This window comes from Lynx rufus, unplaced genomic scaffold (assembly GCF_022079265.1).
Source record: "Lynx rufus isolate CCGP_SWC_20201006 ecotype Redwood Valley unplaced genomic scaffold, mLynRuf1.p SCAF_2, whole genome shotgun sequence".
Lineage (NCBI taxonomy): Eukaryota > Metazoa > Chordata > Mammalia > Carnivora > Felidae > Lynx > Lynx rufus.
In genome coordinates, this window is record NW_025814834.1 from 210749211 (window position 1) to 210771087 (window position 21877).

At 56.2% G+C, this 21877-nt stretch overlaps 1 protein-coding gene across 1 annotated transcript; it reads left to right on the plus strand.

The window, feature by feature from the left end:
• Nucleotides 1–5028: 5028 nt before the first annotated feature.
• On the plus strand, nt 5029–14804 carry ARHGEF19 (Rho guanine nucleotide exchange factor 19). The gene is made up of 15 exons (XM_047082801.1): nt 5029–5443; nt 5857–6138; nt 6300–6408; nt 6485–6561; nt 6852–7114; nt 7898–8058; nt 8164–8316; nt 8597–8726; nt 8864–8938; nt 9107–9196; nt 9379–9539; nt 11546–11704; nt 12015–12094; nt 13747–13851; nt 14274–14804. Exons 1-15 carry the CDS (start codon nt 5029–5031, stop codon nt 14429–14431), a joined length of 2418 nt encoding a protein of 805 aa, XP_046938757.1. The 3' UTR covers nt 14432–14804.
• The last annotated feature ends 7073 nt before the right edge of the window (nt 14805–21877 follow it).

Below are 21877 nucleotides of genomic sequence, written 5' to 3' on the forward strand. Positions count from 1 at the left end.
GGTGCGACCCTCAGCATGTCATTATCAAGCCACCCGAGCTTTGTGCTTTATCTCCATCTATTTTGTGCATCTGTTAGCAAGATATGTCCTAAAGTATCAGAAAAACCCAAGAGAGGTTATTTTGGGGGGGTATGGAAGTGCTAAAAACATTTTTCCAAATAAATGAATGACGATTGCTTCTTCGCTGCACGTCGTTTTGGCTTAGGAAAGATTTCACAGGAACGTTCTACTTTTGGATAGGGAGGGAAACCTGTGAATCAGTGTGTGAAGTGCTCGGAACAGTGCCTGGCACATAGTGGACAGTAAGTTATTAGCAACACGAGTATTGGTATTTGTGTACGTATTCATATTACTACTATGTGCCTGGCAACTACCGAGTGCTTAAATGAATGGCAGAGAGTATTAGGAAGAAAGCAGCGTTCCCTTTCCCGGGGTCGGGAAGATTGCTGGCCGTAGAGTAGGCCCTCCTTACTGGAGGCTGGTTCTACTTGGGCTGTTGGTTTATTGAGGGCTCATTTGGTGTGGACTAGAGTCTGGGAAGGCTTCCTGGTGGAGGAGGCCATTGGAAATGGCAAAGGTGGGTCATTCCAGGCAGCCGGGGGGTGGATGGGTCATTCATGAGAGCAGTGATGCTGGAAGGGCCGGCCAGGATGGTCCTGGATGCATCACGTCACCAAACTTTCACGATTTCCATCTCCCCGCCCTAGAGATGAGCATTCCCATTTTATAGATGCGGTAGCCAGCTCAGAGAGGGTCAGCAGAGGGGGAACTGCAGAGTTCTCAGGGTCCCTGAGGAGTCCAAGGCTCGGGAGGTTCTCTGTGAAGCCCCTCCACTCCCAGCGTGTCTCACATTTGGGAAGCTCCAGAAAAGGGGGTGACATGTTTCCCAGGAGGAAAAGCAGTGCTTCCCCCATCTTTAGGACATCGGTCTGGGGTCCTTCGGAGCCTCTCCGGGGCATAGGACTCCTATTGTTCCAGCCCCCCTCTAGTACCCCAGACTGGCCAAACCGGTTCTGAGGAAGGGGGGCGGGGAGCAGGCACGTTGAGACAGCCGTCTGCCCGCCTGCGAGGTTCCCTCCGCCTTCGCCTCCCCCCTCCCCGCCCCACACAATACCCAGGAGCTTGCACTGCCCGGCTCGGGGGCCATGCCGACATCGCCCCCTGAGGACCCGGCTACAACCCCAGAGCCCCCAGGTGGTCTGGAGCCCTGGACCGTGTCGGAGGCTGGACGGAGCTCCCTGGCTGAGGTAGGGCCCCACCCTGCTGCCTGCAGCCCCACCCCTCCCGTCAGTCGTTCCAGAGTGAGTCCTTTGTGCTGCTTGCCTGGTCTCTGATCCTGGCTCCCACCCACTTATGGCCTCCTGGGGCTCCTCAGCCCGTTTGGCCTAGATCCCCTTTCCAGCCACGACCTGCCACTTGGCTTTGTCCCTTGAGGGGCAGAGGGGCTGTGGCAGGGCCCTACTGCTCTGGGCATCGGGACAAGGGGCACCAGAGAGGGAGCAGGGAAAACCCGGGCACAGGAAGCCAGCGGTGCTCTCCCTGGACCATGGTAGTATCCAGAGACCCTCTCTGCCAGCCTTGCCAAGTGGGCCTATTGTCTGTGTGATTAGCAGTGCCCACTGGATGGGACCCTCCCTGGCCCCTGCCCATCCTTCTCCGCCTGCAGAGACACTCATGATGACACGGGTCTCCTAGAGGGGGCAGCCAGGAGGGCCCTTATGTGCTACTTTACAGATGGGGACACTTGAGGCCCAGAAACAGGCTGTGACTTGCCTAAGGCCACACAGCCAGTCGGGGTCAACACTGGGCTTGGACTCTGGCAGGGGCTTTCCCCTGTGGGTTCCAGAATGACTGTTGGCACTAGAGTATCCTGTGATCGTGTCTGGGGCAGGGAATGTCCCTGCTACTTGGGACCAGTTCTCTTCCTGTGGCTTTTTCCTCCCCCCCTTCCCACTCCCCCCCCCCCCACCCCCGCCACCAGCAGAGATGAGCTACGCGTAATATGAACAGAGCTCTACTCCTCCTTGGTCCCCCGGCACTGAGGTTGAGTGGGCCACATCTTTGGAAGGCCACAGCGCTGGTATCTCAGCCTGTGTATCCCCTGGTATCCCAGGGTCATTCCCATTGCCCTTTGGTCTGGACAGAGGTGGAGGCTGACTCACTCCTGACTTCCTCCCCCAGGGACCTACCTCCAGCCTGTCTCTCCAGAAAGCCTTCTACCGCCTTCCCTCAGCATTCACCCAGCCTTCTCCTCTAAGTCTTTAATACGCGGGTGCTCCTGCCCCAAGGCTTCCATGTTTTTGCCCATTTATCCCTGTAACTCAGAAGGGTATAGTGGATGTGTGCTCCCTGCCTTCCAGGAGCTTCCAAAATCCAAGTGGAGAGGCTCACCCAGAATGCAAGGGAATAGAATACTGTGAGTCCTTACAGAAGCAAGTAGGACTTCTATGTTGAGGACTTCAGATTCCTGGAGAGAAAGAGACCTCTCTGGTGGGCAGTGGTCTCGTGTCTCATTCCACATGCTCCTACAAAGAAGAGTGGGTCTCATCCTCACTGCCTCACTTTCCCCATCTGTGTGATGGGGGCAGTCAAGCCACCTGCCTGACTAGAGAAAGACTAATCACAATGCTCAGTAGAATGACTATCAACTACAAAGCTCCCACTATGTGCTAGCCGCATTGTACATGCTATCACGAATTCTCATATTCGTGTTTTATTATTATTTTTTTAACATTTATTCATTTTTGAGAGTGAGAGAGAGCATGAGCAGGGGAGGGGCAGAGAGAGAAGGAGACAGAATCTGAAGCAGGCTCCAGGCTCTGAGCTGTCAGCACAGAGCCCGACGCGGGGCTCAAACTCACAAACTGCAAGATCATGACCTGAGCTGAAGTCAGACGCTCAACCGACTGAGCCACCCAGGCGCCCCTCACATGCGTGTTTTAAAGTTGGCACGACTAGCCTATCTACCAGATGAGGAAACAGAGATGTGCTCAGATGGACAGAGGTTTAAAGTACAAGCTAAAGCTGTGCCTGTGCGGGAGGGCCTGGACCCTTAGGAGTAACTGTCTCTTAGGAGCAGCCCCACCCCGCCCCAGGCAGGGACTGAAGAGAGCAGGGGAGCAGTTGGGCGCCTGTGCAGAGTGGTCCCCCACTGGGTCCTCTTCCATCCCTCTCTCCCAAGGTCACTGACACTGTCACTGTTCCTCTCAGGTCAAGATTTTCTCCCTCTCTCTGTTTACCGGGTCCCTGGGTATTTCGGCTGGAACAGTTTGTCATTACTTCCTCCAGGAAGCCTTCCTGGAATGCTCAGGTCAAGTTGAGCGCCGATGGTTCCTCTGCCTGGGCCCCTGCCAACCCAGATTGTAACTGTTTTCAGTTTTAACTCCCTCACTGGACTGGCAACCCCGCGGGGCACAAAACGTTCGTTCATCTGTCTCCCTGGGTTTCTCTGTGCTTCTCATCTGTCTCTGAGTATCTGGTCTGCGAAATTTTCGGTGTCTCTGTCTCTCTGTCTCCATCTCTGGGTCCCTGAATGTCTTGGCGTCTGTGGTTTTCTGGGTTTGAGTCTTTTGGGGTCTCCGTTCCGAGATGCTGCCTAAGGGGTCTCTGTATCTCTGGGTCCCTATCTCTGTCTCTGTCCTCTGGGTCTCCCTGCCCTGCCAGGCTGGGCACTGCTCCTCTGGCCTGAGGGGGCCCCTGGGGGGGGTCCATGCTGCCCCGCCTGCCCACAGTGAGGCCAGGCTAGGGTAGGCCCCCGCCCAGCCCGCTGCCTGCTCCCTCCCTCCCTACCGCTTGCCTCACCACAGGGTTTGATGAATCAAACTCTTTGTCTGGGTGGGATCTCCCCCAGCCAGCTGGGCAGAGAGAGGGCTTCCCCTGCCGGAGCAGAGCAACATCAGCAGAGGCCCTCGGCTCGAGAGGTGAGGGGGCTGCAGGAGGGCAGCCAGAGGAGGGCCACGGGGGAAGGGCTGTGGGGGCCGCGATCCCTCAATCAATAGGCCTGTCCCGAGGCTCCGGCAGACTCCTTGGCATGACTTCCTGCCCAGAGAGGACCCGGTCAGCTGGCTTGATCCCGGGGGCTGGGAGCTGGGGCAGGGAAGGACCCCTTCTCTCGCCCCAAGCCGGGGAGCGGGGACATCTCCCTGCCCTTCTCCTGGGAGGGCCTAGCCTGATCTGGGTGGTGGCCCGCCTGCCAGTCCGTGACCCTCCCAGCCAGCTTGGCAGGGTGTGGGCACCACTCAGCGTTGAAGGCTGTAACTCTGGGCACGGGAGAGGAGGTTGGGTAACACCAAGGCAAGGACTTCTGGGCCCGTGTGTTTGTGTCTGGATCCTGGTGTGTGAGTGTGAATGGAACAGGAGTGAGAGCTTGAGTGGATACACAAGTATCTGATGGGTCGGCATGTGTGTCTGTGTGTGTGTATGAGAGAGAGAGAGAGTCTGTGAATGTATGTAGTTGGGTAAAAAGTGTGTGAATGTGAGAGCCTGCGAACGTGAAATGTCTGAGTGTATCTGTGAAAGTGTGTATGTCCGTGCGTGTCCTTGGAAGAAAGCGTGTGTGCAAGTCCATGGAACATACGTGTGTTTGTGTGACAGCGTAGGTACCTGTATGTCTGAGCCTGTGTCAGCGAGAGCTGGAAGTGTGCGAGGTGGTTAAAAGCGCAGCCTCAGAAGCTACGCTGCCTGGCTTTGAATCCTGGCTTCACCACATACCAAAGGACCTCTGTGCCTCGCTCTCCTCACCTATAAAATGGGGATGATAATAGCATCAGCTCAGGGTTGTTGTGCAAATGCAATAATATATCCAAAGCACTTGGCCCGCCATTCGGTAAGTGTCAAATGAGTAGGAGCTTCAGTGGGAGCTGTTGCCATGCAGTTGGGCATGTGAGTGTGCTGGTACAGATGTGGGTACACAAGCGTTTGTCCAGGCCTCCAAGACAAAGGTGGCCTGCTGGCCAGCCCTGCTGTTCCGTGTCCGCCTCTGACACCTTTTCCCCTACAGGTCCAGGTGGGTGGCAGAGCAAAGGAGGAATGGACTGTGGGCCACCTGCCACCCTCCAGTCCCACCTGGCTGGGCCACGTGGCACTGCCCGCCGCCCAGTAGCTGTGTGCCAGCAGGAGAGTCTGTCCTTTGCAGAGTTGCCCACCCTGCAGCCCCCGAGCCCTGTGTGTCTGGATCTCTTCCCCGTCGGCCCAGAGGAGCTGCAGGCTCCTGGCAGCCGCTGGTCCCTGGGGACCCCTGCTCCTCTCCAAGGGCTGCTATGGCCACCATCCCCAGGAGTCTCAGACAGCGAGATCTCCACCAGTGGGGGAATGCGGCCCAGCAGGGCTGGCAGCTGGCCACACTGTCCCAGTGCCCAGCCCCCAGCCCTGGAGGGACCCTGGAGTCCCCAGCACCCACAGCCACAGCGCCGGGCCAGCCACGGCTCAGAGAAGAAGTCAGCCTGTGAGTCACTCTGGGTGGTGGCCCAGTGGGGCAGATAGGGGACAGGCTGGGTGGTTCTTTCGGGACTCTTAAGCCCCTGAGTTCTCCAAACAGGCAGGACAAGTGGTAGGTTTTAGTGGTAAGGGAAGGAACTGGAGCTCAGGGAGGACGAGTGACTTGTCAGATGTTGCACAGCAAATGAGCGGCTGCCCTGAGCTCCTTGGCCCCTTGCCCACTGCAGTCAGGCACTGTGCTCTCTCTACCCCTCTTGCCGATCCCATTTTTGGGGGAGGACCACATCCTGGCAAAAACATTGGCCTTTCCCTGAGGCGTGTCCTTCAGATGCTCAGGGCCACAGGGTAGCAGCAGGCAGCAGTAGAGAGAGCGCCCAGTGGATGGATGCCAGCCTGTGCTCTCACCCCACTTGCCTGCAGGGCGCAAGATGCGGGTGTACCAGCGTGAAGAGCTCCCTGGCAGCCCTGAGGCCCATGCCGTCTTCCTGGAGCCTGGCCAGGCAGCAGAGCAAGCCCTGAGCACAGAGGAGCCTAGGCCCCTGGAGCCGTCTGGGCCCTCCCGGTTAGGCCTGGAGGGGCCTGAGCGGAGGCGCTTCTCGGCCTCTGAATTGATGACCCGGCTGCACTCTTCCCTGCGCCTGGGGCGGAATTCAGCAGCCAGGGTGCTGACCCCAGGGTCAGGCACTGGAGCAGCTCGGGAAGGTACCAGCTTCTCCCCTGGGCCCTAAGAGCAGGCCATGAGCCAGATGCAGCAGGGGCCCCGGCCCACACCTGACACTGGGTGCTGGACAGCTGGAGGATGGCACCCCAGGTGCCCAGCGCCATTCTTGGAGCCACCCGCCCTCAGCTCTCGCTCTCTCCAGGGAAGGCGTCCGGAAGGGAGTCGCGCGGTGTAGAGACGAGGGCGGACGGTACGGCGATGCCAGCCCCTGTTGAGCTGAGCGGCGGCCATAGCGGCTGGCCCGAGCCCAGGTACCATCTCCTACTTCGAGCTCGGCCCGAGGAGGGGTGCAGGCGAAGAAGGGCCCTGACACCGTCCCTTTCTTAGGCTGGACGCGCAGGAAGAGCTGGCTCTGGGTTCCAGGAGCGCCAGCGAGCGGCGCCAGTCCCGGTTTCTCCTTAACAGTACGTGGGAGGAAGGGCTGGGGGCCCGGGGGGTTGGGGGAGTTCGGAGGTGGGGACCTTGCGAGAGAGGGAGGGAAATGAATGTCAGCAGCACGCAGGGGGCGCGCCAGCCGCGTTGACGGAACGGATGAGGGAGGGAGGGAGGGAGTGCGTGCGCGGGGCCACCGTGTCCCGCGACCCGAACCTTCCGAAAGGCGCGCTTAAGGAGGCGGGCTCTCGGGGAGCCGGGCAGGAGCCGGGCCGGGCAGGCGGGCGCCCCACGGCCCTCCCCCGCCCCTCTCCCCGCCCAGCGGTCCTCTACCAGGAATACAGCGACGTGGCCAGCGCCCGCGAACTGCGGCGGCAGCAGCGCGAGGAGGAGGGCCCGGGGGACGAGGCGGAGGGCGCGGAGGAGGGGCCCGGGCCGCCGCGCGCCAACCTCTCCCCGAGCAGCTCCTTCCGGGCGCAGCGCTCGGCGCGAGGCTCCACCTTCTCGCTGTGGCAGGACATCCCCGACGTGCGCGGCAGCGGCGTCCTGGCCACGCTGAGCCTGCGCGACTGCAAGCTGCAGGAGGTGGGCGCCGGGGGTCTGCGGGGCGGGGTGGGCGGGGCTGCCCGCCGGGGAGGTGGCGCTGGGGCCCGCGGGGGGCGGGGCCGGGAGGACGAGGTCCGGGGACTCGGCGGGGCCCTGGGGTACCCGGCCAGTGGGACTGCGACCGGCGGGAGGTGGACAGGGGCCTCAGCGGGGAAGGCGGGGCCACAAGGGGGCGGGGCCGGCGGGACCGTCAATGAGAAAGGTGGGTGCCGGGACCTGACAGGGTGGGCTGGCTGCCGGCGGGCTGGGAGCGGGGCGGGAGGCGAGGGCGGCAGCCGGACGAAGGGGTGGGGTGAGGGGCGGAGTCAGGCCGGGCGGGCTGAGGTGGGATCGAGAAAGCGAGGACAGGGGAGGGGCAGAGGCCTCGGGAGGGAAAACGCGTGGTGCGCGAGCGACTCTGGGGGCCTGGGACCGGGGGCGGGGCTAAACGCAGGGCTCCCCGCGGAGGGGCAGGGCCACTGGAGGACTAGGGCCCGGCCCAGTGGGTGGAGCCAGGGGCTCAGTCAGGGTCTTCGGTTGGGTTTGAACAATTGCGCGCGGCTGGAGATGGGTCCCCTGAACCCGCCTGCCCCCAGGTATTCGGAGGTGGGGCTAGAAAAGGGGCGGGGACACGAGTGTGCGGCGTCTAACGCGGTGGTGGCCAGGGCCGGCGCAGCCGGGGGTGGGGGGTGAAGGGGCAAGGAGGGGGAGGAGGGCGGGAGGGAAGTGAGGTCAGGGATGGGCCGTTCCGGCTCTTTCAACCCCGCGTCCACCCACACTCAGGCCAAGTTCGAGCTGATCACGTCCGAGGCCTCATACATCCACAGCCTGTCGGTGGCCGTGGGCCACTTCTTGGGCTCCGCTGAACTGAGCGAATGTCTAGGGGTGCAGGACAAGCAGTGGCTCTTCTCCAAACTGCCTGAGGTCAAGAGCACCAGCGAGAGGTGAGGGAGTGGTCCGGTCAGGGGTGTGGCGGGGGCGGGGGAGGGGGGGCCCAGGTCTGGGCTCTCTCCTTGGCCCTGACCCTGACCCCTCGCCGGACCCCTCAGGTTCCTGCAGGACCTGGAGCAGCGGCTAGAGGCCGATGTCCTGCGCTTCAGCGTGTGCGACATTGTGTTGCGCCACTGCCCAGCCTTCCGCCGAGTCTACCTGCCCTACGTCACCAACCAGGCCTACCAGGAGCGCACATACCAGCGCCTGCTGTAGGGCGGGAGGCTCGGAAGGGCGGGGGAGGAGGCGGGGGGGGGGGGAGGGAGGGTAAGAGGGGGTCTTAGGCAGGAGTGGGTACAGAGGACTGGGTGAGGAAGGGTGACCTGGGAGGGGAGGAGGCCCTGAACAGGCCTCTCTGTCGAGGATGAGGTTAGATCCAGGCGCCAGAGGCAGGAGGGATGTGCTGAGAAGGCACCTGAAAAACCAAGGTGGTGGCTGCGGTCATGGGACCAAGAACCCATCCGTGACTCCAACCCCCTCCCCATCTTTCAGTCTGGAGAATCCCAAGTTCCCTGGCATACTGGCTCGCCTGGAGGAGTCTCCCGTATGCCAGCGTCTGCCCCTCACCTCCTTCCTCATCCTGCCATTTCAGAGGATCACCCGCCTCAAGATGCTCGTGGAGGTACCTAGAGGGCTACAGCGAGGGCCGCGTGAGGAAAATGGTGCTGTGCCCTCCACAGCCCCTCCGGGTACCCACGGGTGGGCAGGGTTATAGGTGGAGGTCATGGCCTGCCTCACTGCACCGACCCCACCCTCCAGAACATCCTGAAGAGGACAGCACAAGGCTCAGAAGATGAAGATGTGGCCACCAAAGCCTTCAATGCGCTCAAGGAGGTGAGCTCGGCTCCCGAGGGCCTCCCCCAAACACCCGCATATTTCTGAATGAGCCCCCGCCATCAGAGCCTCTGGTCCCCAGGAGGGAGTCTGAGGCTAGGCTCTGGGAGCCGGGGTTGGGTGGGGCGGGGGGGGGGACTGCAGGTGACCCACCCACGGCCTCCCCAGCTGGTGCAAGAGTGCAATGCCAGTGTGCAGTCCATGAAGAGGACAGAGGAGCTCATCCACCTGAGCAAGAAGATCCACTTTGAGGGCAAGGTGCGTGTCCGCAGCTGGGGGGATGGGGTCCACAAAGGGGCAACTCTTGTTCCCTTCCCCCCCGGGCACTGGGAGCCAGTTCATCACTGCCCACCCCCTCCCATTCCCTCTTCTGTGCTCTTTGCCCTGCTGTCCTGGGCCTGACCTGCCCTCCCCCTTGCCTCTTCCTTCCTTCCTTCCAGATCTTCCCACTGATCTCTCAGGCCCGCTGGCTGGTTCGGCACGGGGAGCTGGTGGAACTGGCACCGCTGCCCGCGGCACCCCCTGCCAAGCTGAAGCTGTCCAGCAAGGCAGTCTACCTGCACCTCTTCAATGACTGCTTGCTGCTCTCCCGGCGGAAGGAGTGAGTCTGGGCAGGGTGGGGGGAAGGAGACTGGAGCCAGGCTCCCTTCTTGCCCACCATCGGGCTCACAACCACAGCCACCATTGGGCTCAAGAACCACAGGTCAGACTGTGCTGCCCAGGCACCCCGAGCCTTGCAGACTCCCCCAGGAAAGGCAGAGATGTGAGGCAAGTCCATTCCATTTTCCAGACCTAAGAACCAAGGGCTGGACTGTATGTGGAGGACTGGACGCTACTCTGAACCTAAGCCAAGTAGAGCAGAGATTAAGAGCTCGATCCTGGAGCCCCTGCTCCGCCCTGAGTCATGATGGTGATGGCCAACATTTGCTGAGTCTGTGCCAGGCATGCTGTGTGGATTATTCTCTGTACTTCTTTAAACATCTCCCTGGAAAGTAGGCTCCCTTATTATTCTCAAGGTCGTGGAGCTAGTAAAGGCAGGAGCCAGGAGGCCGGGTCCGTCTGATGTCGGATCCCGGGCCCTTAACCGTTGTATTATCCTGTCTTCCGTCTGTAAGATAGAGACTACCAGGTAGGGAGACTCAGTGTCGTAATAATACGTGGAAAGGCCATAGCACAGTACCTGGCACATGGTGAACGCTCAGCATTAGCTGTGAGTGGTAAGTTTGGGATGAGTGAGAAGACTTTCCGAGGGAGGTAAGCCTTAAGGCTGCGTGCGATGAAGAATGGACTCCTTGCACTATGGGCAGGGTTCGTTCCTGATTCATTCATTCACTCATTCGTTCAAATGTCCCCGAACCCCTATTCTCTCCCGGGCCCTTTTGGGTGCCAGGGACATAAAGCTGAATGAGACTTGTTTTCTGCTTACAGGAGCTCTCAGAACAATTCAAATACATCCTGATAACCACCTGGTTAGGGTTTTGATGGAAAGCATCCCCTGGCATGGGGTGAGAATCAGTAAAGCTTCAAAGAGGAAGGGACACCTGAGCTGGGTTTTGAAGCATAAATAGGACTTTGCCAGGTAGAGGAGGAGTTTGGGAGGATATATAGCAAAGTCACAGTGAGGCGTAACGGCAGATTGTGTTCAGGGGATGATGAAGACTGCTCTGGCTGGGTTTGTAGAGGGGAAGGGCAGGAGAAGGAAGCTGGGGTGTTGAAAGTCATAGTACAGACGTTGGGCGTCCTGAGGGCCATGGGGAGTGTGGAGAGTGAAACAGATGAGTGACGTCTTACTCCCGGCCAATTTGGGGGATGGACTGGAAGGGGAGAGACCAGAAGCTGTGGCAGTTGTCCCCAAGTGACAATAGATGCTTCAGAACTGGGGGGGGGGGGGGGGGGGCTTGTGGTAAGTGGATTCCAGGAACAATAGGGAGTTAGGATGGAGCTGCTGGCTGGGTGTGCAGGGAGAGGGAGGGAAGAGGCAGGGAGAGGGAGGCAAGGGGCGCGAATGATGGTTGAGTTTCCCCCTGGGCACCCTGATGGAGTATTTCCCCGGAATGGGGAACAGTGAAACGATCCGGTTTGGAGCGAGGCATACTGACTTCGGTTTAGATGGGTTGAGAAGAAGGGATCCGTGGGACATCCTTGACCCACCCACCTGCCCCTTCTTCCCACAAGTGTTTGTTGAACCCACACTGTGGGCCAGGCGGGGCGAAGCACTGGGATAGAGTGGGGCAAACAAGAGACAAAGTTCAGGTTCTACACCAGTTAGAGAGGCAGACCCTAACCGGGGCAGGGTCTCCTCCGAGTGGCTGTCCGTGGGCTCTTTAGAACAGGGACCCACGGGAGAGGTGCAGAGAGAACTTGGAAGCTCGCCTGGGGCAGCGACCGGCTTTTGTCACCTCCACTTCCGTCAGGGAGCCGGCAAGAACGGGGTCCCCGTTCCTGGTGGGGACGGTGCTGGCTGTTAGGGAGGTGATGTCTTGCACAGCCAAGTTTCCTCGGGGAGGGAGCCGGAGTTCTCCTTCGGATCAGAACTCACCTGTCCCGAGGGTGGGGCTGGGAGCCTGGGGATGAGCCAGGCTGACCTCACCTCCCCGGGCCCTGCAGGCTAGGGAAATTCGCCGTGTTCGTCCATGCCAAGATGGCCGAGCTCCAGGTGAAGGATCTGAGCCTCAAGCTCCAGGGCATCCCCGGCCACGTGTTCCTCCTGCAGCTCCTCCACGGGCAACACGCGAAGCACCAGTTCCTGCTGAGGGCCCGGACGGAGTGAGTGGGCCTGGGTGTGGGGAGAGAGGACCCCTAGGAGGGCACGAGGCCTTTGACCTCTGGCTGCAGGATGGTGGCCTGAGGCGGGACACGGGCGGAGCTGGCGTGGGGGGGGGGGGCTTCTGGGCCCGCTCTGTCCTTAGGCTCAGAGCTGGGTGGGGCACAGGCTTGGGGACAGGGCTGTGGGGTGGGCCCTGGGGTGGGTCCTGAGTCTGGACATCATACCCGATTCTCCCAGCCCTGTTTCACCACTCTGGCCCTGGGAGATTGCACTTTGCGCCTTGTGACAGCTCAGCCTCCCCCTCCCTAGAAGTGAGAAGCAGCGGTGGATCTCGGCCATGTGCCCCTCCAGCTCCCAGGAGGACAAGGAGGTCTTCAGCGAAGGCCAAGGTAGCAGCCTGCTGCACCCCCCGCCCCCCGCCATCACCCACTTCTAGGCCCACATCCCCTGGGGCTGGGGCCTTCCCTTTCCTCCAGCCCTGGTGCCATGTTGCCCGCAGGCCCAGCAGGGAGAGAGATCAGCTGACCCCGGGACAGTCTGGGCGGCTGTGCAGAACCTTGAAGGAGGGGCGGGTTTTACACACGACAGGCTGACCCCCGCCCCCCCCCCCCCCCGCCATGTGCACAGGCAGCACCCTGGAGATGACAAAGCCTTTTATATCCTCCCATCTCGTCCCTACAGAAACCCACTTTACAAGCTAGAAAACAGGTTCAGAGGGGTAGAGTGACCTGTCCAAGTAGGTGGCGGAGCTGAGACTGGCACCCGGGTCTGTCTCCGTCTCTGCCCTAGTTGTAAAGAGGACAGGAACCGGCACGGCCAGGGGGTGGGGGGTGACGTAGAGGCTTCTCTCTGGGGTGTGAATGAGGCTGGTCAGCCAGAGTGCTGCCCAATCACAGAGGACCTTGAGGGAGCAGATACCAGGCAGCTATTGAAGGCTTTTGAGCAGGGGAGTTAGGGCTGAGCTAACGAAGGGAGTGGAAGGGAACTCATTTCTACCCATCCCTGCCATGTGTCAGGCCTGGTATTAGGGGCTTTTATATGCATTTACTTTACTTAATCCTCATGACAAGCCTGTTAAGTAGACTCTTCCCCCCCCTCCCCCCCGCCCCCTCCCATATCTGAGAAAACAGGCTCAGAAATGTTAAGTAACTTGCCCAAGGTCAAGTAGCCCATGGGTAGCGGAGCTGGGATTCAAGTCAGGTCTGGCCCCAAAGTCTGTGGTTTTCCCAAGACTGCCTGCTGTGGTAGAAGGAGCCTAGGGCCTAGACTGAAGCCGGTTCTCTGGCTTGGGCTAGGAGTCCTGTTTGGGCTGTGGGGTGAGCTTCCCACAGTTTCCAGACAGTTGGTCAGGGAAAGCCCCTGAAGGATGAAGAGGGCGGCCATGACAAGATCTGGGGAAAAGCACTCCTGGGAGGAGAAGCAGCCAGCGCAAAGGCCCTGAGGCAGAAGGGCGTTCAGAATAGTTGGGGAACAGCGGGGCAGCCAGTGTCGCTGAGCTTCATGAGCAAGGGGGAGAGGGGAGGAGGAGAGGAGGGGAGGCTAGCAAGAAGGTGATGCCATCCCATGCACGGCTTTGGAGGTTTGGGGAGGACTCTGGATTTTGTTTTATTCGAAGAGGCCTGGGAAGCCCTGGAGGGTTGTAACTGGGGGAGTGATGTGACTTGAAACCCAGTTGAGAAGGATGGATTAGAGAGAGCCCCAGAGAAGTAACAGGGGCCTGTGAAGGGGCCGTTACCGTTTTGTGGGGGGGTATCTGGGGGCAGTTGGACATCGGCCTGGAGGTCAGCATCAAGGTGTGAGATTGAGCTGGGGAGGCGAGAGCCCGGGGCACAGAAGCAATAAGCGAAGCCGGGAGGGGCTGGGTTCACCTAGGGCTTGTGTTTCGGGTAAGAGAGGAGAGCGGCCAGGGCGGGCAGAGGGAGGTGCAGAGGAAATGAAGCCGCAGTGGCCACCCTCCTACCCCTTTACTTCCTCCTCCTACCCCTCCCTGCCCCCTCTTACATTCCCCTGGGGACTCCCTCACTCTCCCCTGGGCTGTCAGACCGCCCCCAGGTTCAGTGTGTCAGGACATACAAGGCGCTGCAGCCAGATGAGCTGACCCTGGAAAAGACTGACATCCTGGCGGTGAGGACCCAAACCAGCGACGGTGAGAAGGGCCTCCTGGGAAGGCCTCCCTGATGGGGCTTGGGTGGGTAGGAGGTCGCTAGATGGCTAAGATATCACAGGAGAAGCTTGTGCAAGTGTTGATCAACCACAGCATGCAGGAATCAAGTTAGACAAGAGGAGGAACTTCCTGCTCATAAAGGTGTAGGATTCGGAGTGACTGATGGGGGGAGAGGGGGAAATACCCTTCGTGGAGGATGTCGGGAAAAACAGGTCAGAAGTTCACCTGCAAGGCTGCCAGAGGCAGGGTCCTTCCTGGAGCTGGGAGATGCTGGGATGATGTCACCTCGGCCCCGGGGGTGCAGACAAGGCTTGCATCAGGGCCTAGGCGTTCCCTTGCAGACCTGGCCCTGGTGTCCCTTCGATGCCACTCACGGACGCTGCTCCTGGCCTGTGTGCCTGTAGGCTGGCTGGAGGGGGTCCGCCTGGCAGATGGTGAGAAGGGGTGGGTGCCCCAGGCCTACGTGGAAGAGATCAGCAGCCTCAGTGCCCGCCTTCGAAACCTCCGGGAGAATAAGCGGATCACAAGCGCCACCAGCAAAGTGGGGGAGCCCCCCGTGTGATGGGCAGCCGCGGCCTGGGACATCGTGCCCGGCTCCTGGACAGGTCTGGAGGGACCTGTTGTGTCCCATGCCCCAGGCCATCGCGGCTGCGCCTTGGCCTGGCATCGAGAGCATAGCCTGTCTTCACGTTCCTTAAAGTCCACGCTTTGGGGCCGATGCCGGTTTCTTCCTCTGGCATAGGGACTGCACGGGTGACATATGGCAAGGACTTGGGGCCCCCTCCCTTCACCTCTGGCAGGGGCCTGGCTCTGGTGCTGTTGGGTGCTGGGACTTGTATGTATATATGTATATATTATCTGGGATCTTCGGGCCACAGCCTGCATGGGCCCTGGTTGCTGTGGCTTTTCTGTAAATAAACGCCCATGATGCCTTTGCTTGGAGTCTGTGAGCTGTCTGATACTGCCCCCCACCCCCACCCCTTGCCCCACTTCCCCAGCTAAAGGTCGGGGGGGGGGTCTCTGGCTGCCTCTCAGTGGGGATTTGTCTTTCCATAGAGTTCACATCTTTAAAAAAAAAAAATTTTAACATTTATTCATTTTTGAGAGACAGAGAGAAACAGAGCGCGAATGGGGGAGAGGCAGAGAGAGAGGGGGACACAGAATCCGAAGCAGGCTGCAGGCTCCGAGCTGTCAGCACAGAGCCCAACACGGGGCTCGAACCCACGGACTGTGAGATCATGACCTGAGCCAAAGTCAGGTGCTTAACCCACTGAGCCACCCAGGCGCCCCCATAGAGTTCACCTCTTAACCAGAGGAGGGTGACAGCAGGGCTGTGTGAATTAGACTACTTTTGACTGCAATCGACACAATTTCAGATTCAAATAGGCTTAGAGATTAAAGAGAATTTTTTAGTTCTTGTGTTTGTTTCTTATAGCTTTCTGTAACAAATGATCACAAGTTAGGTGACTTAAAACAACAGAAATTTATGCTCTGACTGTCCTGGAGGCTAGAGATCTGAAGTTGGTGTCATTGGGCCAAAATCCAGGTGTTGGCAGGGCTGTCCCCTGTCCTGCAGTGGGTGTGTGCTCCAGGGGAGAATTGTCCCTTGTCTGTTCCAGCTCTGGTGGGTACCAGCTTTCCTTGGCTTGTGGCCACATCACTCCAGTCTCTGCCTCTGTGGTCACATTGCCTTCTCCTCTGTGTGTTTCTGTCACCCCTCCCTCTGCCTCCCAAGTATAAGGATACACGTGATTGCGTTTGGGGTCCGCCCAGATAATCTATCTCATAATCCTTAACTCAAATCCCACCTGAAAAATCTATCCCCCACCTTGGTGACTCGGTTGATTAAGCATCTGACTTGAGCTCAGGTCATGATCTCACGGTTCCTGAGTTTGAGCCTGCATTGGGCTCTCTGCTGTAAGCACAGAGCCCACTTTGGATCCTCTCTCTCTGCCTCTCCCCTGCTCTCTCTCTCTCTCTCAGAAATAAATAAACATTAAAAAAAATCTATTCCACCCCCCTTGTTTACCATATAAGATAACATTCATAAGATCCAGGGATTAGGATGTAGATAATCTCTTAGGGGACCATTTCTCAGCCTACCACAGTTCTCATAACTAAGAAGTCTATAGGCAGGTGGGCTTCAGGCAAGGTTTGATGTCACTGAGGACTCAGCTCTTTCCATTTTTCTACTCTGCGGTCCTTGGTATTGTCTTCATCCTAAGGCTTCCAGGAGCTTCTTCATTCACATCCAACACGGGAGGAGGAAATTGTCTTTGTCCCAGCGCTCCAAGTCAAAGTCCTGGGATGCTTTTTGATGAGACCAGCTTGGATCATGTGGCTGCCTCTAGGCTGATCACAGTGGCCAGGGGGGTGGTGTGTGTTGACAGACCTAGCTTACTTAGGTCATGTGTTTTGTCCCTGGAGCCAGGTTGGGGAGTTATCTTTCCTGGAACCCCATGGATTCCCAAGTGGAGTTTGATGGCTCCTGCACAGGAGTGGTAGCTGCTGGGGAGGCCAATGTTCATGGAAACCCAATCACCCGAGAGAGTAGAAGCACCTGGGAATGAGCTTGGAGATGTGAGCACACGTGGGGGGACCAGAGCCTCCTCATCCCTCAAAAGGAGGCCGTGGGGCAAAGAAACTATGAGCCAGGGTGGTCCTAGAAGGCAAACGTGGGCAGATGGGGAGAAGCTCAGACCCACGAAGAAGCGTTTGGGGATGACTTTCTAACATGAGGTGGTGTAGGGGTGCCTGGGTGTGGCTCAGTCGGTTAAGCGTCCGACTTCGGCTCAGGTCATGATCTCACAGTTCGTGGGCTCGAGCCCCGCATCGGGCTCTATGCTGACAGCTCGGAGCCTGGAGTCTGCTTCGAATTCTGTGTCTCCCTCTCTCTCTGCCCCTCCCCCGCTTGCGCTCTGTCTCTCTTTCTCTCTTTCAAAAACAAATAAACATTTAAATAATTTAAACTAATAAGTAAACGAATCTTCCTGGGGACACCTGGGTGGCTCAGTCAGTTAAGCGTCCGACTTCGGCTCAGGTCATGATCTCACAGTTCGTGGGCTCGAGCCCCGCATCGGGCTCTATGCTGACAGCTCAGAGCCTGGAGTCTGCTTCGAATTCTGTGTCTCCCTCTCTCTCTGCCCCTCCCCCGCTTGCGCTCTGTCTCTCTTTCTCTCTTTCAAAAACAAATAAACATTTAAATAATTTAAACTAATAAGTAAAAGAATCTTCCTGGGGACACCTGGGTGGCTCAGTCAGTTCAGCGTCCGACTTCAGCTCAGGTCATGATCTCACAGTTCATGGGTTCGAGCCCCGTGTCAGGCTCTGTGCTGACAGCTCAGAGCCTGGAGCCTACTTCGATTCTGTGTCTCCCTCTCTCTCTGTCCCTCACCTGCTCACACTCTGTCTCTCTCTCTCTCTCTCTCTCAAAAATGAATGAACATTGGGGCGCCTGGGTGGCGCAGTCGGTTAAGCGTCCGACTTCAGCCAGGTCACGATCTTGCGGTCCGCGAGTTCGAGCCCCGCGTCGGGCTCTGGGCTGATGGCTCAGAGCCTGGAGCCTGTTTCCGATTCTGTGTCTCCCTCTCTCTCTGCCCCTTCCCCGTTCATGCTCTGTCTCTCTCTGTCCCAAAAATAAATAAACGTTGAAAAAAAAAAATTAAAAAAAAAAAAATGAATGAACATTAAAAAAAAAGTTAACGTGAGGTGGTGTGGAGAGGGTGGAGTGTATGGGCTAAGGAGGCAAACACATTTGCATTTGAATCCTGGTTCAGACATTTATACCCACGCGATTATTTTTATTTTATTTTATTTTATTTTATTTTATTTTATTTTATATTTTATATTTTATTTTATATATTATAGTATATTATATTTTATATTATTTTATTTTATAGTTTATATTTTATATTTTATTTTATATTATATTATTTTATTTTATTTTATATTTTATATTATATTATTTTATTTTATATTATATTATTTTATTTTATATTTTATATTTTATATTTTATTTTATTTTATATATTATATTATATTATTTTATTTTATATTTTATATTATTTTATTTTATATTTATATTTTATATTTTATATTATTTTATTTTATTTTTTATATTATTTTATTTTATTTTAGAGAAAGCGTGTGTGAGTGGGGGAGAGGAGCAAAGGGAGAGAGAGAGAGAGAGAGAGACAATCTTAAGGAGGCTCCACGCTCAGCACAGAGTCCCATGTGGGGCTTAATCTCATGACCTTGGGATCATGGCCCGAGCCGAAATCAAGAGTCAGATGCTCAACCGACAGAGCCACCCAGGTGCCCCAATCCGTATGATTTTTTTTTTTTAAATAAAATAAAGCCTTTACTTTGGAATAATTGTAGATTCCCAGAAAAGTTTCAGAGATGGTCCAGAGAGTTCCATGTGCCCCTTTCCCCGTTTCCCCTGCTGTTAACATCTGACATTACCATGGTAGAGTTGTCAAAACTAAGAAACCAACTTCGGTACATGACTATTAACTGAACTCCAGATTTTATTCGGATTTCACCAGCTTTCCCACTAATGTCCTCTTCTCTGGTCCAGGATCCAGTCCAGGATCTCACGTGGCACATTGTCCTCATGTCTCCTTGGTGTCGGCTGGTCTACACCACTTTCTTCATCTTTCCTTGGTTTCCATGACCTTAACAATTTTAAGGAGTCCTGGTCAGAATTTTGTTAAACTGTCCCTCTATTTGGGTTTATCTGATGTTTTTCTTATGACTGGGCAGAAGTTATGGGTTTGAGGGAAGAATACCTCAGAGGCAGAGTGCCCTTCTCGTCACATGATCTCAGGAGGCACATCATGTCCACGTGACTTAGTCCTGGTGATTTAACTTCGACTGTATGGTTAAGCTGGTGCCTGCTAGGCTTTCCCATCGTGAAGTTACTATTTTCCCCCTTTCCTTTTTTTGTGTTTTTTTTTAAAGATTTTTAAAATTTAAATTAAAAATTTTTAAGTTTATTTATTTAGAGAGAGAGAGAGAGTATACAAGCAGGGGGAAGGGGCAGAGGGAGAGAGAGAGAGAATCTCAAGCAGGCTCCACACTGTCGGCACAGAGCCCAACGCAGGGCTCGAACTCCCGAACCGTGAGATCGTGACCTGAGCCCAAATCAAGAGTCAGACGCTTAACTGACTGAGCCACCCAGGCGCCCTGATTTTTATTTTATCTATTTTAATGTTTATTTATTTATTTTGAGAGAGAGAGTGTGAAAGGGGCAAGGGCAGAGAGAGAGGGAGACAGAGGGTCAGAAGCAGGCTCCATGCTGATAGCAGAGAGCCTGATGTGGGGCCCGAACCCACAAACCGTGAGATCGTGACCTGAGCCTGAAGTTAAATGCTTAACCAACTGAGCCACCCAGGCGCCCTGATTTTATTTTTTTCAGTAATCTCTATACCCAACATGGGGCTGGAACCCCAACCCCGAAATTAAGAGCCACACACTCTACGGACTAAGCCAGGCAGGCACCCCTGTTTTCCCTTTCCATACTCTGTTCTTTGGAAGCAAGTGGAACCCACACTCAAGGGCATGCTCCCAATTCCTGGGTGGATATATCTACATGTATTATTTGGGGTTCTTCTGTAAGGAAGATTTGTTCCTTTTCCCTACTTATGTAATCAGTCATTTGTTATGAAGGCATGTACCTATGCTTTTATTCATCTTTCCTTTGAGTTATAATTAAATACTAAGCTATGTATTTTATTCAAATTGTTCCCCCCAACTTTGGCCATTGGGAGCTTTTTGGGCTAGGCTCCTGTGTCTGTTTGACACCCCCTTTTCCTTTTGCTTCTCGAGCACTGCCTTACTTCCTGGCACTATGAGATGCTCCGGGATCACCTTGTATTTACCTGCCTGAGTGCTAGAATCAGCCATTTCTCTAAGGAGTATAGTGTCTTCTATTGGAGAGTGGTATTTAGAAACCAAGATCTGGGCACTGCGTGTGCTCATTGCTATTGAGGTGCCACTGCTTCTAGGCCCTCCCGTTGGACAGAGGTAGGAAATCTACCTATCATCTCTCTCTCTCTCTCTCTCTCTCTCTCTCTCATCTATCTATATCATGTGATTTTAAGTAAGACGCTTAATAACTCTAAGGCTCTGTTACCACATCTTCAAAATGGGGGTGGTGATAGTAATGCCTACTTCATGGAGTCTCTGTGAATCGACACGGTGCCTGGTCCACGAGAAGTTGCCAAAAATGATGGCTTCTATTGTGTCAGAGCTACATAACCAGAGCGTGGGGGCCTTTGTGAGACGATCAGGCCTCCGTCCTTAAAGACTTAAGGAACTCCAGGAATGGGATTCCTGCATTGAGTAAGGACCAAAGGGCCTCTCTGCTTCTTCCAGTGCTGAATCTGCACTGGGAGAGCCAAGTTGGCACCAGACTGGCAAAGCGGAGGAAACAAGTTCTCCTCATTCAACCTGCCCTGGCATATCTGGATTCTGGCTGGCACCCAAGTCTGTGCTAGGCTGCTGGGGGCTGGGGTTGGGGGGTGGCGGCTGGCTTTGGGGCCATTCTGCGAGGGAGGCGAGGGCTGTACAAGACCCCACCAGGCCCACTTCTCTCTTGCCACCTACCCAGGAGGTAGATCCAGGCGAGGCATCTTGACGTAGCCCCTCTCTCCGCAGTATGTGCCTCTGCCTGGTAGGCCTGGCCTCCGTATCTGGCCTTGGCCAAAGACCTCGGGCCCTGCCCCTGCTTGCCGTGGGAGAGGGAGGAAGTTGGGATGGGTCTGGCAGGACAGATGGGGGCGGGCATGTCTGGGGTGGGGGTTTTGGCCCCTGAGGCTGTCTGCTCGGCCAATGTCCAAGCCGCCTACCTTTGGGAGCCAATCTCAAGGCTTCCCGGAGCCCCCTTCCCACCCAGGGGTCCATAAGAAGCCACCCAGGGCTGACCCCTTCTCTACAGTGACCGAGGGGATCCTGCTTTCCTCTGCCACTCCCGGTAGATCCCAGGCTCCAAACTACTGTTTCAAAGATTTTATCCTCAAAGGAAACTGTTGAGAATAGAATTTATTCAATTGCTCATTTATTTACAGGGCACGCTGAGGTTTCAGGGTTAACCAGGAGCCAAAGCTTCAGTCCCACCAGGCACTAACCTTTGGGGCAGCAGCATGAAGCCCCACATCATGGAGATGGCCTCTTGTGTCTTTGTTGATTCTCTTCCCCCTTCTCTCCCTTCCTTCCTTTTCCTTTCCTTCCTTCCCTTTCCTTTCTCTTCCTCCCTTCCTTCCTTCCTCTCTGTCTCTCTGTCTCTCTCCTTTCCAGTCCCCTTCACTCTCCTCTCTCATCTGTGTCTTCCATGGACGGGGGACAGGGGGCACAGAAGCATCCACTCTCTGTAAGAGATGAGACAGACAAGAGACCGGACACAACGCAGGGGGAGGCTTCCAGACAGACTCAAGAATTGGTAAAAGTGGGGGCAGCAGGACCTCCCCTAAACTGTCGGCAGGGTATGAACTGACACGATACTTTGGGCAGTAGTTTGGCTGCATCTGCGAAGGCTGAGTACATGCCTACCCAGTGACCCAGCAAATCCACTCCTTTCTTTGGGTATGTACCCAACAGAAACGTGTACGCATATGCCCCGAAAGACACGAGCTAGAATGTTCATAGCAGTCCTGTTCATTAATGACCAAAATGTTAGAAATGACCCAAAGGCTCACCAGTGGCAAAAGGGATAACGTGTGGCCTATTCCCAAGGGAGACCCTGCAGAGCAATGAGAAGAAATCATCTGCAAGTCTGTGTAAGGACATAATCTGGACACAACGCGACAAAAGCCGGACGCAAAGATGGTCCTTAGATGGTTGTATTCGCGTAAAGTGCAAAAGCAGCCGGAACTCACTGCGGGTGTAGAGGTCAGGGCGGGGCTGTCCCCCTGGTGGGGGGGGGAGTCTGAGGATGCCCCTTACACAGGCTGCTCGTTTGGGGGACAGTTCATTGAGCTGCACACGTAAGATCTGTGTCCCTGATGCC

What these genes read in the sequence shown, in the direction of transcription:
- ARHGEF19 (XM_047082801.1), top strand. Translation starts at nt 5,029, where the DNA reads ATGGACTGTGGGCCACCTGCCACCCTCCAGTCCCACCTGGCTGGGCCA. An exon ending in AGCGGCTGGCCCGAGCCCAG is followed by an intron (nt 6,409 to 6,484) that starts GTACCATCTCCT and finishes TCCCTTTCTTAG; the next exon opens with GCTGGACGCGCAGGAAGAGC. An exon ending in GGTCTTCAGCGAAGGCCAAG is followed by an intron (nt 12,095 to 13,746) that starts GTAGCAGCCTGC and finishes CTGGGCTGTCAG; the next exon opens with ACCGCCCCCAGGTTCAGTGT.